Below are 17,461 nucleotides of genomic sequence, written 5' to 3'. Positions count from 1 at the left end.
AAACCGACCAGAACCGACCATGTTATAAGAACAGACCAAGAACCGACTACGAACCGACCATGTTATAAGAACAGACCAAGAACCGACCAGAACCGACCATGTTATAAGAACATACCAAGAACAGACCATCAACCGACCAAGAACAAACCTTTTTTTTTCTAAACCCGGCGGATCTTCATCATATCAGACAATGTAAACTAGTCTTTTAACATGTAAAATTACTATTTTAATGTATTTTTAACTACATTCTCATCTTAAAAACATATGAACAACAACGAAAAACACCATGAGAGATATAGAAAATGAAAGACTTACTTAGTAGCTCTTCTTCAAACTTCGTTTTGGACGAGAAAAAAACGTTGAATAGGCAAGATAATAATATTAATGAGGTTATGCGATGACGATGACTTGAGAAGAAGAGATGAGAAATTGAAGGCGGCTGGGAGAACAAAATAGCGCGAAATGGAAGATGAGGAGGAGAAATAAAACCCTAAAACCATAATTGATGACGTGGAATGCTGACGTGGAAGTTGGGTTATTTACCCAATTTATTTTTTTGGTGGTTTATTTACTTAAAAACACATTTTACTTAGTCTATTTATACAAAGTTCCCTATTTATTACTGGAGTTGGGTGGGTGGTTATGTTTTTTTTTTTTTTTTGACTTCAACTATTTTGGGAAGAAAAAGTATTTTGCCAACCTCCTTAAATTATTAGATTAAATAAAAATATTCTAAAAAACAATACCTCTTTAACTTTGGTTAGATGTCTTGATTGCATATTAAGGTCTCATTTAATTTGTGAATTTGAATGGAGATATTTTTTTAAAGTTTTTAACTATAATAAAAAAATTAAATGTGTTATTTTTTTAGAGTTTTTAACTGTTAAAATTTAGGACTCGTTCACTTTGCGGATTCGAGTTTTCAATTTGAGCTGAAATGTGACATTTTCTGAGAATTTTTCACTGTAATAAAAAAAAATTAGATATAACATGTTATGAGAATTTTTTACTATAAAAACCTAAAATTAAAAACTCAAATCGATGAAATAAACAATACCTTAAAATTAAAGACTCAAATTAATAAAATAAACGAATCTTAAAAATTAATTAGACATTTAATTTATAAATTTAAAATTATAATTTAAAATTATTTTTAATTTATATATAATTTTTTAAAAAAAATTATTATAATAAATCACGAATTATAATTTAAATCATTATTCTCTCTCGAATACATATTCTGATCACATATATTTCCAAATTCAAACTCTCTAATATCTTCTCTCACTGTCCCGCCCCTGCCCATCTCTCCGACCATTCTTTCTGTCGTCGTCATGGCAGGAGAAGTCGTCGTCGTCACCGCGTGGGAAGCCCGTTGTCGTTCTCGTTCGCTTCAGACGTCATCGTCTCTTGAGGAAACGTCGCCATAAGATCTGGTTCGTAAATCGGCATCGCAAGATCCCTTCCTTGAAATCTCGTCGTTCTAGTTAGCTCCAGACGTCGCCGTCACTCAGGGAAACGTTGCTGTGAGATCTGGTTGGGAGATCGGCATCGCGAGATCTCTTCCTTGCGATATCGGCGAATCTCGGCCGTCCACTAGATCTGCAGATTCTGATCATTTTTAGCACGGCTTGATGCTTTTACATCCCAGGTTGGTTTACTTTTATTATTTTCTTTTTTTATTTAATTCATTTCTTTTCGGTTGTGATTTTAGATGTTTTCTTTTTCTCCGTTCATTGTCTAGTTTGTGATATTGGAGAACATTCATATCATCAACCAGTTTGCTGAATATCTTGGAGAAGAAACTGATCCCGGCTCTTGTTTGCGATGCTTCCTTTCGTCGTTGCCGCCACCACCATTGCTGTTATGGCTCAACCATCTACTTTTATTTGGTCGGTAAATTTTACTTTTTTTTTTTTCTTTTTTTCCTCTAAAATATTGGGTATTAAAGTATTGCATGTTGAGATTTTTGGGTTTTCAATTCTTGCATGCGACATTTTTAATAATTTTTTGTGTGAATTTAAGTTACTTAGTGCAGATAATGTTAAGATTGGGGCTTTATTTTATTTGAAATGCAATATCATGGCCATAGACTGTCTTCTCAGTTATGTATATTATAAATGCTTGTATTATGCATTTATGGTTTGCTTTAGAAATGACTTACAATATGCTTAAAGAATTTTTTTAATAATTTCTTTTTTTTAAAAAAAAAAAAATTGGTAGATGGCACAGCTTAAATCTTGTTTCTTGAATTATTGTTGATGGAATTTTCAGTTTTCTTTCATTTTAGTAGTTGAGAAATTGATGGTGTTGGTTGTTTCCAGCTTTTGTTCAAGACTTAAATGATGATGAATGAATTTTGTATTTCATAAGCCGGAATCCCATTTATGTGTTTGATTTTAAGCCCACGAGAGTTTCTAAGTCAAGCTATTTCTTTGTTACATGACTAATTATAATGCATCATTTGACATTCTGAACTTTTTTTTTGTTCGTTTGGCATTTTATATTGCATTCAGAAACTTTTGCTCTTTTGATATTTTATTTTTGTTTATCGGTTTTTTGTTCTTTTTTTTTTGTAGTCTGTTTGTTTGAAGGTTAAAATTTCTGGAGAATATAGTCTGGCAAATTATGGTTTATAGTCTAACAGACTATGGTTGATAGCAGAGATAATAGATGCCGGCGTAATGTGTCAGACTATGGATCACAATGTGATAGACTATGATTGGCGCCAGCGCCCGGAGACCGGCGGTCGGCGTAACTTGTAAGACCATGGATTATAGTTCAATAGACTATAGGTCATAGTCTGACACACTGACACACTATGGCAAGCAAAAGACATTAACATGTTAGACTATAAGTTATAGTCTGACAAACTATGGATCATAGTCTGACAAACTATGATCGGCCAGTGACTGGAGACCCGCCATGTAACCTGACAGGCTACGGGTCATTGCCTATCAAACTATGGGTAATAGTTTGACAGTTTATGGATCATAGCATGAGAGACTATGAGTTATAATCTGACAGACTATGGATTATAGTTTGACAAACTATGGTTGGTTCTAACGTAACCTACTAGATTATGAGTTATAGTATGACAAACTATGGGTCATAACCTGATAGACTATGGCCGGCCGTCAGAGGGTCGCCGGAAAAGCCACTTGGAGGGTCGCCAGAAAAACTCCAGACAATCGCCGGAAAAGCCGCTGGAAAAGTCACCGGCGATCGCTGGAAAAGTTACTAGACAGAGGCACCAAGCATTTTGTAAATTATCAATTTACTTTGAGGGTATTTTGGTAATTTATATTTTATGCCTTTGATTAATGTTTGACTAGATCTATTCTAAAGGGATAAAAATAAAAAGAATAATGTTTAAGGGTTAATAATAATTTGTTATACCATTTTAATGGGTAGTTATAAAAATCTCCCTTTGCAAAACAGACGAGTAGGAAAAAAGGCCCACTCACTTGTCTACTGAGCATTATTATTATTATAATAATTGTTATTAAACTATGTTTAGTGTTAGGGAATTATTTTCAAGTTTCTCTATCTACACATAATGCCATCAGTAATACGCACAACACCCGGATTTCGGATTTCGGATAAAGATAATATATATTATATTAGCACTTTTGTCTATTAACTATGAATATTGTACTACTTTGATTCTCAAATTATTTTCTAGATAGATTGCTTTAATAGTATTGATTTTTTTTCCTCACTAGGGTTAATCTTTGGCGCTAAGTCGGTACAATATTAATACTTCAGGGACCAACAATGATACTTCCAAAAACCATATATTATTAGTACGTCCCTTGATTTTTTGCAGTTTTCATCTTTGGATCGGATGAGATTGTCCTCTTAAAGAAACACCACAACGTTCTTCGCTTGCTCTTCCATCATTTATTTCATTGCTTCTTCATCACGGTGGGGTTGCACCCTATGCAACTTAATACAAACGCAACGAGGATTATTTGGGCTGCATGTGTGAGTAATGATGTGGAAGACAAAAAGTTTGGTGCCAGTGACTTGCTCTGGAGTTACATTTTATTTGTCCTATTGGTCAAGGCAGATTAAAGGACACCTACTTTTCTTGCAATCCCACGCCAGTAGGTTCGCTTTCAAGGACCACATGGGTTGGCATTCTGACCTCTTCATCCTAAAGGGATCATAAATACACACAAAAATTAATAAAACCTAAACAAAATTCTCCTCACGAGATTAAGACATTTGATTGGAGGATTTAAATTATGATTTGAATCATGGTTCATCATTCGTTATAGTATTTTCTCTCACAAAAAATACACGTAAATTGAAAATGATTTTAATCACATGATTCTAATTCATGAACCAAACGTCTCTAAAACTCAAATAAACCAAACTTAACAACCCAATATAATATCTAAGTGAACAATTAATTTTATTTATTATGAAGAATACTAAAAATAAAAAACAGAAGAAAAGAAAAAAAAAGAAATAAATCATACTGGAGAGGGAAATTCCTAAGGATCTTCCACTCCCATGGTAGGATTGTCAAAATTTAAGATTAAGAAGGATAGACTCTTAGGGCAGGCTATATCTTTTGCTTTTAATCGTACCCCAATGTGTACGTCATTGACCGAAAAAATCTTTTTTTGTTTATATATAGGATTATTTGAACTTTAAAGTTATTGTTAGTTTACCTTCTTAACTTTAAAAATCGTCATTTTATTTTTTAAATTTTAAATTATTCCTATTTAATCACTTTTATTATAATTTTTGTTAAAAATTAATAGAAAAAAAGAATAATACAATCACGTGATATTTATGTTCAAATTTCTATTAGATAAAATATGTAAGAACCATGTTATAATACTTAAATCTCCTTTTTTCCATCTGATTTTAACAAAAATTGTAACATAAGGAGTTAAGTGAGAACAAATCAAAATTTAGGTGACAAAATGAGGGTTTTTAAAGTTTAAGGGGTAAACTAAGAAGAACTTAAAATTTAGGAGTTAATAGTGATAATAATCCTTATATATATCATCTCTTTTTGGCCATTTTTCTTTTTTCTCTTATGAAGTCTTGAACAACCACATATATAGAAACGTTTTGTAAGAAAAAAATTAGAAATTGAAGATGTTAAAAGTACACAACAAACTAAATACTAGTATTTTATTTATAATGGGAAGGATATCATAAGGAATCAAATTAAGAGCATGTTACATATTAAAATAATTAAAATTAGTAACACTAAACATTTCAAAAGATCAAATATATATTATTCAAATAAGGAACCAACTTTTTCACTTCATCGAAGGACATTTGAGCAATATAGCCTCTACCAAAGGATTATTCATCAATCATATGTACGACACACCAAAGTGTACTCCAAAGCAATTATATCTAGCAAGCTAGTTCCATGGATGGACAAAAGAGATCAACACAGATATCCCAATAGAGATGTTTCTATCTCTCTTTCTAGATCTACTCGATGCCAAACTTGTTCCTCAATTGGGAAACAAACTCGCAGATCTTATTCTCATCAGCAAGAGACTTGGAGACGCTCTCCTTCTCCGTGCACCTCTTGGCCCACGCTATGAGCTTGGGGCACTCGGCCTCGATGCTGAAGTTGCCGAATGTCTCGTATGCATGGAACCAGGAGTAGTACGGAATGAGGGCAACGTCGACAAACCCGAAGCTGTCTCCTCCAAAGTAGGGTTTGTCTCCAAGCTCTGCTTCCAACAGCTTCAAGGTATCAAAGAATACCTTGTTGGCTGCCTCTTGGTCTTCTCCTTTTGTGGCCCAAACATTTTTCCCAGCATCATACATCTGCGTTTTTTTTTTTTAATCTTAAATGCATCACTATTCTAATAACATTTCAACTTTCAAGTTCATCTAATGTATCGTTAATTGTTTCGAGTTTATCTGCGTTTTCTATTTGGCTGGCTATTTCTTTTCCCTACCAAACAGATTTTCTACGTATTCCCTCCCACTTTAAAAATCTCCGGCCTCTTGAAATAAAAATGCATATATTGAAAATCTCAACTGAGAGAAGAAAAAACCATAACCCAATACAAAACCATGAAAGAACCAAACCAGCAAAGCTAAGAAAATGCAGTTAGCCTAAGTTTCAAGATCGACACCCAAGTTGAAAAAAAAAAAGAAAAGAAAAAAAGAAGAAGAAAAGATTGATCAATTACCTTGTCATCAACAACGTCAGCCCAAAACCTGGCATGAGCTCTTTGATAAGGATCAGAAGGAAGCAATGGAGCTTTGCCATGCCAAACCTCATCGACGTACTGGACAATGATGAGGGACTCGCAAATGGATTTTCCGTTGTGGATGAGAACCGGGATCCTCTTGTGAATGGGGTTCATCTCAACAAGAAGAGTGCTCTTGTTCCACAGATCCTCTTCCTTGTACTCGTACTTGATTCCCTTCTCAGCCAAAGCTATTCTAACCCTCATTCCAAACATGCTTCCCCAGAAATCCAACAGAATCACCTCCTCATCCGCCATTGCAACTTTTTCCACAAGAAGATCAAAATCTGAATCAAATTAATTAAAAAATGAAACAAGTTAGTAGATAAAACCAACTTCTGTGTCTATTTATAGGGTCACAAATGATGAAACTATGATTGTTTGTAAAAGAATGATTCTATACCTTTTTTCTTTTTCCCCTTCTTCCATTAATTTTTGCTAATTCACGATGACGTCATTTATCAGGTTTTTGGGTCTTAGCATGCTAATATGAATATCCTATTTCCTTTAACATGGAGAAAGAAGAAGATATTCCTAAAAGAGTTTATCTGGTGGGAATGCGATGTGTATTTAGAAATTAATGCGAAAGAAGATGATAATCCTAAAAGATATTCCTTGCGGATATAGATGATATTTTATTGGTCTAATCCCATCTGCGGTTGTAATATAATATCGGACCATCTATCTATTATTGCTTCTAACATTTAAATTGCATAGGCCATCCTTCTGGGACCAGTTTTATCAACTGTCCAATCTATATATTTATGGTCCCTAAATTTAATAACCAAATAATAATAATAATAATAATAAACCAAATACGACAAACACATATGGACCACTCGGTTGAGGAAAAAGTTTTCGTACCAACATAAGGGTGGAAAAGAAATAATTTAAAAAAAAAAAAAAAAAGTGGAAGAGAACTTATAAAGTAAATAGAGGATTTTATTTTTATAAGAAAAAATGTGAGGAAAATAAAATTTAACTGAGGGAAATATTTCGGGTTTCTCAGCCCCCCTCGTTGCTCTCTCGCTCTCTCTCCTTTCAATTGTCTAAGTTTTATCATATGAGAATTTTTGGGATACATCACTATGCATTTTTCCAATAATTTTGATACACGCAGACCAAAATGCAGCAAGAGTGAAGGCTCGTGTTAAATTGATATGGGATTGATTTTCACTTTCCTTAAGAGGGAAATATTGTTAACTTAAGATTACTCTTTTTTTTTTTAGTCTGATTACGGTAAAAACTAGTGATTGTTTGGTTTGTGTTCTCTCTGATTCGTTGTTTCTAGCTTCTTTAGTTGCTCCAAACCAAATAATGATTCTATTTTCCCAAAAGGCTATAAAAGGTTTCTTTCTGTTATTGGCCAATTTAAGTTTCTATTAAAGTTCCTCAGTTTTTGTTTTCTTTGATGCGTTTGATGGATGAGAACATATAGTGAATTTGATTGCGTGAAGGTAAAGATAAGATTAGGATTTTGTTGGTGGGAGGGAGTGCTGAATACTTAATGATCTGTTTGTGCTTGATTGATGAAGAAAATAGTTCTTATTGTCATAGGATATGTTCAAACCGTGTTTGTTCTTTATTGTGTTTCTTTTCTTGATATTTTTGGGGCAAAATGAAGCTTAACAATTGTTGAGGTCAAATTTCGCATCTCATTTCTCACCATCCACATGTCATCGCATTCCTCGAAAAATGAGGGCTCATCATAAAATCGGCCTATAGAGTCAACCGGGAGTTCCCGACAACTCGCCTACCCAACAGGTCATCAAACAAGTCTCCAGGCGACAACAAGCCATTTATCCAATCCAAGACTTCCCACATCAAAGAATGACCTAGAAGAACGACTCCAGCACATCAGAATCAAACTACGAGCTTCGAATAGCTCTCAGGCCGCCACTCGACAGACCAATAGCTTGTCCGGTGAGCTACCCAAATTGCTTGGGTGACTTGGTGGCCAAGTTACTAGATAAGGACCAGATTGCGCACGAGATTATCTCCCTAAATTTTAGGGAATCTCATTTAAACACGGATATCTCCTCTATAAAAGGAATTATCTCAGTCCTAATTCAAATATTCAAACTTCACGCTTATTTATAGGATATCTCCTATCAGAATTCAAGCATAAGAGATTTAGCCACCAAGCCTATAAAAGGGGATTAATTCACGCCCATATGAACCCGGATTCACGAATATTCACACCCAGAGCACTTGCACGCCTACAAACCCTAGCCTTTAGTAGTGTTCTTCACGCATTCCATGGCATACAGAGCACTTTCTATGGATATAGGCTTTATTTTACCCAAATTATTGTTGTTTTCCATCGTTCTCCTCTCTTCTCTTCCTGCTTCTCTCTCAATCATATTGTACTTTCATCGATATTAGTGGAATCATCACTGAAGACCCTACAGTGGACACACTTGGATTCCTCGGGAAACCACTATAAATTTTTGGTGTCTTTGTCTCTTATTTACTTTTTCTCACATTTATTATCTGGTACGCGACATTAATTTACTGTTTGGTCCGAATTCAGTCATTGGCCTCATATAAATTCAATTATAGAAATCACCCTCTACAACAAAAGATAAAAGGTGCGACATTGCAATTTATCTGCCTTTTTATTTTTTTTTTTGGCTCTGATTCCTCTGGTACTTTTTGAGCACTAACATATGTTTTGTTTTTTTTCTTCGGGGCACTCTAGTGAAAAAGTTGATGCCTTCAAGTCAAATTAAGTGGCAGGTATTTGGGCGGTGGGTTCCCCTTGATGGTGAAGTCTCACACTTTTTTCCTTTCAGGAAATGTGAGTGAAGGACAAGGTAGTAGCTTCAGCAATTCCAAACCTTTAATTTCTGCTCTTTAAGCTTGTTGGTTTTTAACTACGAACATAGTGTAGCACATTCCGAAAGCATACGGAGATTAATCAAGCTGATAACGAGGCTTTGGCTTGTTAATTTTGCTTCCCAGCTAGCTAGATTTGCTGGGTGTCAATTATGGCTTCTTCTTCTTCTTCGATGTCCACTCCAGCAAAACATGTCGTATTTCTTACTCGTGCCAAATTTACAAGCCATCTTCTTGCCAAATTGATTCAAAGGAATATCGAGACCTACATATATCATAGACTTTCGAAGGGGGATGAAATTTCACCCACACTTATCAAAGCGATAGAGGGGTCAAGGATTTCAATAATCATTTGCTAGATTTAAATGACCTAAACACAATCTAAATAGGATCAAAAACAATAATCTAGCCAAAAATCCGAAAATGCCATATAAACTTATTTGGAATTTAGGCATACAAAATGTTACTTCTTCCTCCGGTGGGCATCGGAGACAAGCCGTTCATGGTCGCCAGAAAATGTTGATGGCCGGCCGGAGTGGAGGACCTGCAAATGGAAGAAGAACGGCATGTAAAATTCTATGAAAGAAAAGAAGAGAAGAAGAAAGACTTTTGGTAGAATTTTCTGTATATTCATAATGAAAGAATACAAGAATGACTTATACAACCAAAGTAATGAGGAAAGCAAACGGGAAAGGAAAAGGAAACTAATTACATGAATGAGAAAGAATCCTAAAAATTAATACAAATAATTACAATAAAAGAAAAGATAATTATAATAAAGAAAAAATATTCTTTCCGTTAATACTCCCCCTCAAGTTGGAGCATGTATGTTGTGAATGCCCAACTTGTGAAGTAGTGAATGAAAAGACACTTGTCCCAATGCTTTGGTGAAGATATCGGCCACTTGATTTCCGGTTGGCACATATGCCGTCTTGATTTCTCCCCTTTCAATCTGTTCCCGTACAACATGGCAGTCGATCTCAATATGTTTTGTCCTCTCATGAAACACCAGATTAGCAGCAATGTGCATAGCTACTTGGTTGTCGCAATACAAAGTGGCAGGTAGTCTATGATCAATCTGCAGATCATGTAGTAAGTATCGTAACCAAGTCAACTCACAAGTAATGGAAGCCATTGACCTATACTCAGCCTCAGCCGAAGATTTGGACACTGTAGTTTGTCTTTTGCTTTTCCAGGAAATGAGTGCTTTCCCTAGAAAAACACAATATCCGATCACTGATCGTCATGTAGTAATACATCTAGCCCAATCCGCATCACAAAAACCTGCCAACTTCATATTGTTCTTAGAAGGAAAAAGTAATCTTTGTCCCAGAGAGCCTTTCAAGTAACATAATAAACGATAAACAGAATCTAAATGAGGTCGCCTAGGCATCTGCATGAATTGACTTAGCATATTAACTGTGAAAGTGATCTCTAGTCGAGTGATGGTGAGATAAATTAATTTCCCAACTAACCGCCGATAATGAGTAGGGTCCTTAAGCAACTCGCCATCGGTAGGACTAAGTTTCAAGTTTTGCTCCATGGAAAACTTAGCCGGTTTTGCCCCAAGTAAACCTGCTTCCTTGAGAATATCAAGCGTGTATTTCCGTTTATTGATGGATATACCCGCTTAAGATCGAGCCACTTCAACACCAAGAAAGTATTTAAGTGACCCAAGATCTTTGAGTTTAAAACAGGTTCCAAGGAAGTTCTTGACTTCTTTGATTGCATCCCCATCATCTCCTGTGATAATCGTGTCATCCACATAAAGCAACATGGCTATAATAGAAGTTCCACACACCTTGGTGAAAAGAGAATAATCAGCTCTAGATTGCTGAAAACCAAACTTGGTGATGGCTGTGAGAAACTTGTGAAACCATGATCGTGAAGCCTATTTGAGACCATATAGAGATTTGTGAAGTCGGCATACAAGAGTCTCCCCCTACCAACGAAAACCAGGAGGTGGATGCATATAGACTTCTTCAGTGAGATCACCATGAAGGAAAGCATTTTGAACCTACGAGTAGAAGCAATGGCTAAGAGGCACCAAAGAGTAGTGAGCTTGGCGACCGGGGCAAAGGTCACAGTGTAATCAATGCCTTCTCGTTGGGTAAAGCCTTTTGCAACGAGGAGAGCTTTGTATCGTTCCACTATGCCATTAGAATGATACTTGATCTTGTAAACCCATTTCCATCCAATGGGATGATGACCAGGAGGTAAGGGGATAAGGGACCATGTTTTGTTGGCTTCAAGAGCATGTATCTCGGATTGCATTGCTTCAACCCCATTTAGGATCCTGACAAGCCTGCTCATAAGATTCTGGTTCGACTAAGTGAGAGATAGTGTAGGAAAACTTACGATAAGCAAATGAAAGGTTAGAATATGACACATACCTTGATAAAGGATGGTGAGTCAAGGATTTAATCTGAAGAGCCGTGTTCGGTGCAGTCAGAACATGGTTTATATGGTAATATTTTAGGTGAGAGGGTGGTCGACTTTGACGGGTGGAGCGTCGGATGGAGGTGCTGGGATGAAGGTCATTACCGTGACTTGAAGCAGTGGGCACCATAGCATTGAGTATGGTTTCTATAATGGGTTGGGCTAGAGAGTCAGCGTCATGGCTTGGAGTAGGAGGTGCCACAGCGCTAAGGTCTGGAAGTGGATTTTGTGGAATTTCTGGGATTTTTGGGTTTATGATGGTGGATGATAGGTCAAAGGGTGTGTCGAGAGGTAGAGGTAAGATTGGTACAGTGATTGTGGTGCAGTCATTTTGTGGTAAGGTAGAATAAGGAAAAAAGTCTTCATGAAAAACAACATCATGAGAGACAAAAAATCTTTTGTCAATTAAATCATAGACTCGATACCCCTTTTGTCCTTTAGGATACCCCAGAAAAACACATTTTCTTGCTCGTGTGTCAAATTTGTGAGTAGTAGTAAGGTTCGTGGCAAACCAAAGGCACCCATAGACTCGAATATGTGAATAAGAAGGAGGTTTTTGGTATAGTATTTCATATAGAGTTTTATTAGAGATAAGTGGTGTGGGTAATCGGTTGATGAGGTAACATGTTGTTTGAACATGTTCTGTCCAAAATTTTAGTGGCAGATTAGCTTGAAACCAAAGGGCTCGAGCTATGTTTAACAAATGGTGATGCTTACGCTCCACAACCCCATTTTGTTGAGGTGTGGATGTGCAAGAATGTGTGAAATCAATGCCATTGTCATTAATAAATGGTTGTAAAGAATGAAATTCCAACCAAACCCCCCATTATCGGAACGAAGACTTTTTATAGTACGATCATATTGTGTTTTGACCCAAGCAAAGAAATTACGTAAAAGAGATTGTGTTTCAGATTTATAACGCATGAAATATAGGCAAGTAAATCGGGAAAAATCATCCACAATAGTCAAGAAATATTTAGCACCAAAATAAGAGTGTATTCTGTGTGGCCCCTAAATGTCACAATGAATCAAATCAAAAGGTGCAATGCTAGAAATAGTACTATTGGAATGTGATAACCGAGTTTGTTTAGCCAAAGGACAAATGTCACAAAAGAAATGCGAATCAAAAGAAATAGCTGGATTGCTTTTAGATAATAAACGAAATGGAAGGAATGATGGGTGCCCAAGTTGATTGTGCCAAAGGTTGGATTTACAGTTGGTGGTGTTGGCTAGGGGAGGATAACGATCGATGGAGAGGAAGTATAAACCATTATTCTGCCTACGCCGTCCAATCGTCTTCTTCATAGTTAAATCCTGCACCACACAAAAATCATGATAAAATGTCATATTACAACCTAAGGCCTTTGTAAGTTTACTGATAGAAAGCAAATTGACTTTAAATTCAGGCACAAATAGCACATCATCAAGAGTCATATTATCAGTAACACGAATGGAACCTATGGAATTAATTTTGGCCTTCCCTCCATTAGGTAGTTCAACAAAAGGATGGTGTTTAGTGTTGGTTTTGTTATGTGCAGGGGGATATTTAGAAATATGGTCAGTGGCTCCACTGTCTATTATCCATTGATGAGTAGGGGATGAATGTATACCTGTGGTATTAGCAAAAGGTTAGGTGTTACCGGTATTTTATCGAAGAAGGCTCATAAGGCGTTCATACTTATCGGGTGTGAAAGTGGCTACTTTGCTTTCCTGAGTGCTTGTGGCTTCATTAGCGATGGCCTGCGCATTGTGGGCTGCCTTCTTCTTTGGTTTGACATTTTTCCCATGAAATTTGTGTCCGGGAGGAAATCCATGGAGAAAGAAACATCGTTCGATGGAGTGTCCATCCATATCACAATGAGTGCAATGGTAAGGCGGTTTCTTTCCACTAGTAGCCACCCGGTTGGTAGAGTTGGAAGAAGTCACGGATTGGTAGTTGGCATGTGACCCTCCATTGTCTCGCTTGATAACAACATCCGCTTGTCTTTCTTGTTGTAAAATAAGGACATGTACCTTTCTTGTGTCGGGGAGAGGACTCATCGTGAGGATTGAACCACGTATCGTCAAAAAAGAATCATTCAATCCCATTAAGAATTGCATGACCCATTCCTTTTCTTCTCGTTCAACCAAAAACTTGATGCCTCCACAAGTACAAGAAATTGGATCATGATATGAAGCCAATTCATCCTAAAGGGCTTTCATCTTGGTATAGTAAATAGAGACGGATTGATGTCCATGTCGTAGTTCGACGATCTCTTGGCGGATTTGATAAATCCGGGAGTCATTCCCTTGTGAGAATCTATCATAGAGATCATTCCAAACATCCTTTGCAGATTCTGCATATATAATACTCCCAGCAATGTTAGTATTGACAGAGTTAAGGATCCAAGATAGTACCATATTGTTGCATCGTTCCCATAGCGGAAACTTGGTGTCGGTAGATGTCGGCTTCTCCAAATCTCCATTGATAAATCCAAGCTTGTTCTTTGCACTCAAAGCAAGTCTCATGGCACGGCTCCATTGTCCGTAGTTGTCGCCTTCAAGAACTTTGGACACGAGAACAAGGCCGGGATGATCGGAGTGATGAAGCAGAAGAGGGTCTGAAAAGTCATCCATCATCTTCTGTGATTTCTCTTCTCCCATAGCTGCAGCGGAAATTGATATAGAACCTCAAGGATCTGATACAATGTAAAATTCTATGAAAGAAAAGAAGAGAAGAAGACAGACTTTTGGTAGAATTTTCTGTATATTCATAATGAAAGAATACAAGAATGATTTATACAACCAAAATAATGAGGAAAGCAAACGGGAAAGGAAAAGGAAACTAATTACATGAATGAGAAAGAATCCTAAAATTAATAAAAATAATTACAATAAAGGAAAAGATAATTATAATAAAGAAAAAATATTCTTTCCGTTAATACGGCAAGAGGAGCATTGAGCTCCTCCCTATCTCTCCCTCTCTTTGTTCGGTCGGCCACACCCCCAAAAGCCCTACGCACAAGCCCACCAAAAAATAAAAGGGTGGCTAATTATATAACCAGATAGGCCTAAGGGCTTTAAGCAATATTCAATGGAGAGGGTATTTGGTCCAATGGGCTGACCAAATATTATGAGATAAAGAGAGTTCATATACCTTAAGTGAGTTAATAAAACAAGTGTCCATCCCATTATTGACCAATATTTAACATAGTTGTCCATAAGATGCTTAATTAATTACAGAGCGAATTATTATGATTATAGAAGTCCACATAAAAATATTTCAACATCATTTTCTCTGAAAACTATGCTTTTTGATCGTGGTGTTTGGACGAAGTGCTGTGTATTCTCAACTGCAAGAAAGAACATGAACAGATTAGTGTACCTGTTTTTTATGATATAGATCGATCACATGTACGAAAACAACTCAATTCTTACGAAGCAGCTTTTGCAAAACATGAAGAACGTTACAAGGAGAGAATGGAGAGCAGCTTTGACAGAAGTAGCCAACATAGCAGGATGGGATTCACGGACCTACGGGTACTTATGCTTGCCATTTTTTTTTTCCGTTGATCAAATATTTCTTTCATTAGTTGTTACAAGTTATACAAGGATTTCTATGAAATTTCTTATTAGATCAAAATCTGTAATTTACGTGGAATGCTACTTTTATTAACGAATAACATTGTGGTTAGGAGCCCCTAGATAGAATGTAATTATCTGTTAATCAATTAGTTGGTCTTGGATTTAGTCGTAAGCTTTAATTATTCAAGATCTATTAGGAAACATGCATGGTACATACAAATAACTGAGTCAAAGTTTACGACTAAATCCAGGACACTGGTATACATGCGCAAGAAAGATAAAATATAGCAGAATTTCTTTATAATTTAATTGAAACTCGTATTTTTATGATATTGCACCAGTGTCCTTCATATATGCCAGAACCGATTCAGAGTTTGTTGAGGCAAATGTGAAAGACATTTTGTTGAAACTGAATGGTATGTCATCAAGTGATGATTTCAAAGATCTGATTGGAATTAACAAGAGCATTGAGGAAATGTACGTAACAACTGTTATGCATTAATGAGTTATCAAATGTTCGCATTATAGGCATTTGGGGAAAACAACCCTTGCTCGTGTTATATTTAAACGACTATCCTCTACGTTTCAAGGCTTCTGCTTTCTTGATAACATTAGAGAAGAGTCCGGAAAGCATCAAGGACTACACTATTTGCAAACAAAACTATTTTCCGAGTTATTGGAGGAAAAGGAAAGACTTGGCCGTAAAAAGGTATGTATTATTCTTGATGACATCGATGATCTAGAGCAATTAGAAGTTTTAGCCGAAGATCACCACTGGTTTGGCCCGGAAGTAGAATTATTATAACAACAAGAGATGCACAAGTGCTTAGAGATAGAGCAGATAAGAAATATGAACTTAAGCTCTTCGGCTCTTTAATTTGAATGCTTTTAAGAGAAAGTTTCCCACAACCGATGATGTAATGCTGTCAAAAAGGATAGAGATGCAACAATAGGCCGGGGACTGTGGGCAGGCCCAGGCCCATCCTGACATAGTGACGGGCCGGGCTGGCACGGCCCGTCACTATTCAAGGTATGGCCCAGCCCATAAATATTGGTGGGCTGTGCTGAGTCAACATATATCGGCCCATGAAAAATCATGTGCCAGGCCGGGCTTGGGCTGACCCGCCCGACCCGTCTAGGCCCATAATGGGCCGGCCCATCTAGGCCCATAATATCTTCATGTTTTTTTTCTTTTTTTTTAGTAATTTTTTAAACATCTTATGTATAATTATTCTGACTGTTCTCTTTTTTCCTTACCAAAGTTTTGTCCCACAGGATTTTCCTTAGAGAGGTTTATATTTAATGAGGCAATCGTAAAAATAATATCTCTTTTCATGTTTTCATTGAATATTAAAACTTTTATATTTGTTAACTTGTTTAAAAATTCAAAATTTAAAAATAAAAATAAAAAATTGAAAATTGCATGTTTAGATGGGCTAGCCCATCTAAACCCATGATGGGCCAAGATGGACCTTGAATGGGCTAGCTCATTCAAGGCTCATGGCACGGCTCATCTTGATCCACAATACCGCCCAGCTTGGTCCACGGTACTGTGACAACCCTCCTATGAGGCCGCCACCGTAGCTTACTTTTTAACTTGTACTTACTGAGATTTCTTAAATTTGCGGAACATTTTTTTTTTATATTAGAAGGAATAATTTCATAATTCGTAACAATAATTTCAAATGAATGAATCACTAAATTTCTTAAAGCTTTTCTTAATTTCAACTAAGATAAAACCTTCTAGATATATCCTTCAAACTGAGCAGCATTTGAACATTTGTTTCAAACACCCTTTAAAAGCCTTTTTAAAACTAGCCAATTCAATATGACCATCTGATTTGACTTTAAAACAGACTTCGTGTGAAATCTTAAAATTAAGTACATCTTAAAGTTCTTTTAAAATCAATCATTTATATCGTCATGTTTAAAATTCGTTTATTTGTTGCATGCACTGTTGCAACGTTCTAAAACTTAAATACTCAAGACTGGGTTGTTAGCTACAACCTCAGTTTTCTTAACATACATATGTACATATACTTTTCAAATATACATGCTTGAAACCTTTGAATCATATATACATATACATGATTTTACTTAAACTTACTACGAAAGATTTAACTGTGAGCGGTATCCATTCCCATCTCCACCATTCGCCTGCCGCTCGCCACTACCCTTCAAGAATTGCTGATATATTTCTTACCTACAGCATGAACATATCTGATTGAGCTTTCGCTCAGCAAGTAGGAACTATCTCTCACAAAATAACTGTAAGTTCACATGAATAAATATGCATGAGCTGATTATGCTTAATTATGATGTCTTATTATAGTCTTATTATCTTATCTTATCTTTCTTACTGATGGGCCCGAGTGCTC

General features: G+C 36.3%; 2 protein-coding genes across 2 annotated transcripts in view; one reads left to right on the top strand and one right to left on the bottom strand.

Moving 5' to 3' along the window:
- Positions 1-5,239: 5,239 nt before the first annotated feature.
- On the bottom strand, positions 5,240-6,907 carry LOC21390809 (probable glutathione S-transferase). Its single transcript, XM_010088858.2, has 3 exons — positions 6,646-6,907; positions 6,183-6,529; positions 5,240-5,811 (listed from the first exon to the last, which is right to left on the bottom strand). Exons 2-3 carry the CDS (start codon positions 6,498-6,500, stop codon positions 5,467-5,469), a joined length of 663 nt encoding a protein of 220 aa, XP_010087160.1. The 5' UTR covers positions 6,501-6,529; positions 6,646-6,907; the 3' UTR covers positions 5,240-5,466.
- Positions 6,908-14,955: 8,048 nt separating this feature from the next.
- Positions 14,956-17,461, top strand: part of LOC21390807 (TMV resistance protein N) — a 9,492-nt gene continuing 6,986 nt past the window's right edge. Inside the window, exons 1-3 of the mRNA XM_024163135.1 lie at positions 14,956-15,038; positions 15,444-15,560; positions 15,612-15,792. Of these exons, the coding sequence (XP_024018903.1) occupies positions 14,956-15,038; positions 15,444-15,560; positions 15,612-15,792 (381 nt within the window). The remainder of the gene's footprint in view (positions 15,039-15,443; positions 15,561-15,611; positions 15,793-17,461) is intronic.

The sequence above is a fragment of the Morus notabilis genome, unplaced genomic scaffold, assembly GCF_000414095.1.
Source record: "Morus notabilis unplaced genomic scaffold, ASM41409v2 Scaffold929, whole genome shotgun sequence".
NCBI lineage: Eukaryota > Viridiplantae > Streptophyta > Magnoliopsida > Rosales > Moraceae > Morus > Morus notabilis.
This window is presented reverse-complemented; position numbering and strand designations above follow the sequence as displayed.

Excerpts from the sequence above, each read along its gene's own strand:
- LOC21390809 (XM_010088858.2), bottom strand. The coding sequence starts at position 6,500 with ATGGCGGATGAGGAGGTGATTCTGTTGGATTTCTGGGGAAGCATGTTT. Across the intron at positions 5,812-6,182 it reads CTGACGTTGTTGATGACAAG|ATGTATGATGCTGGGAAAAA; the intron begins GTAATTGATCAA and ends AAAAAAACGCAG.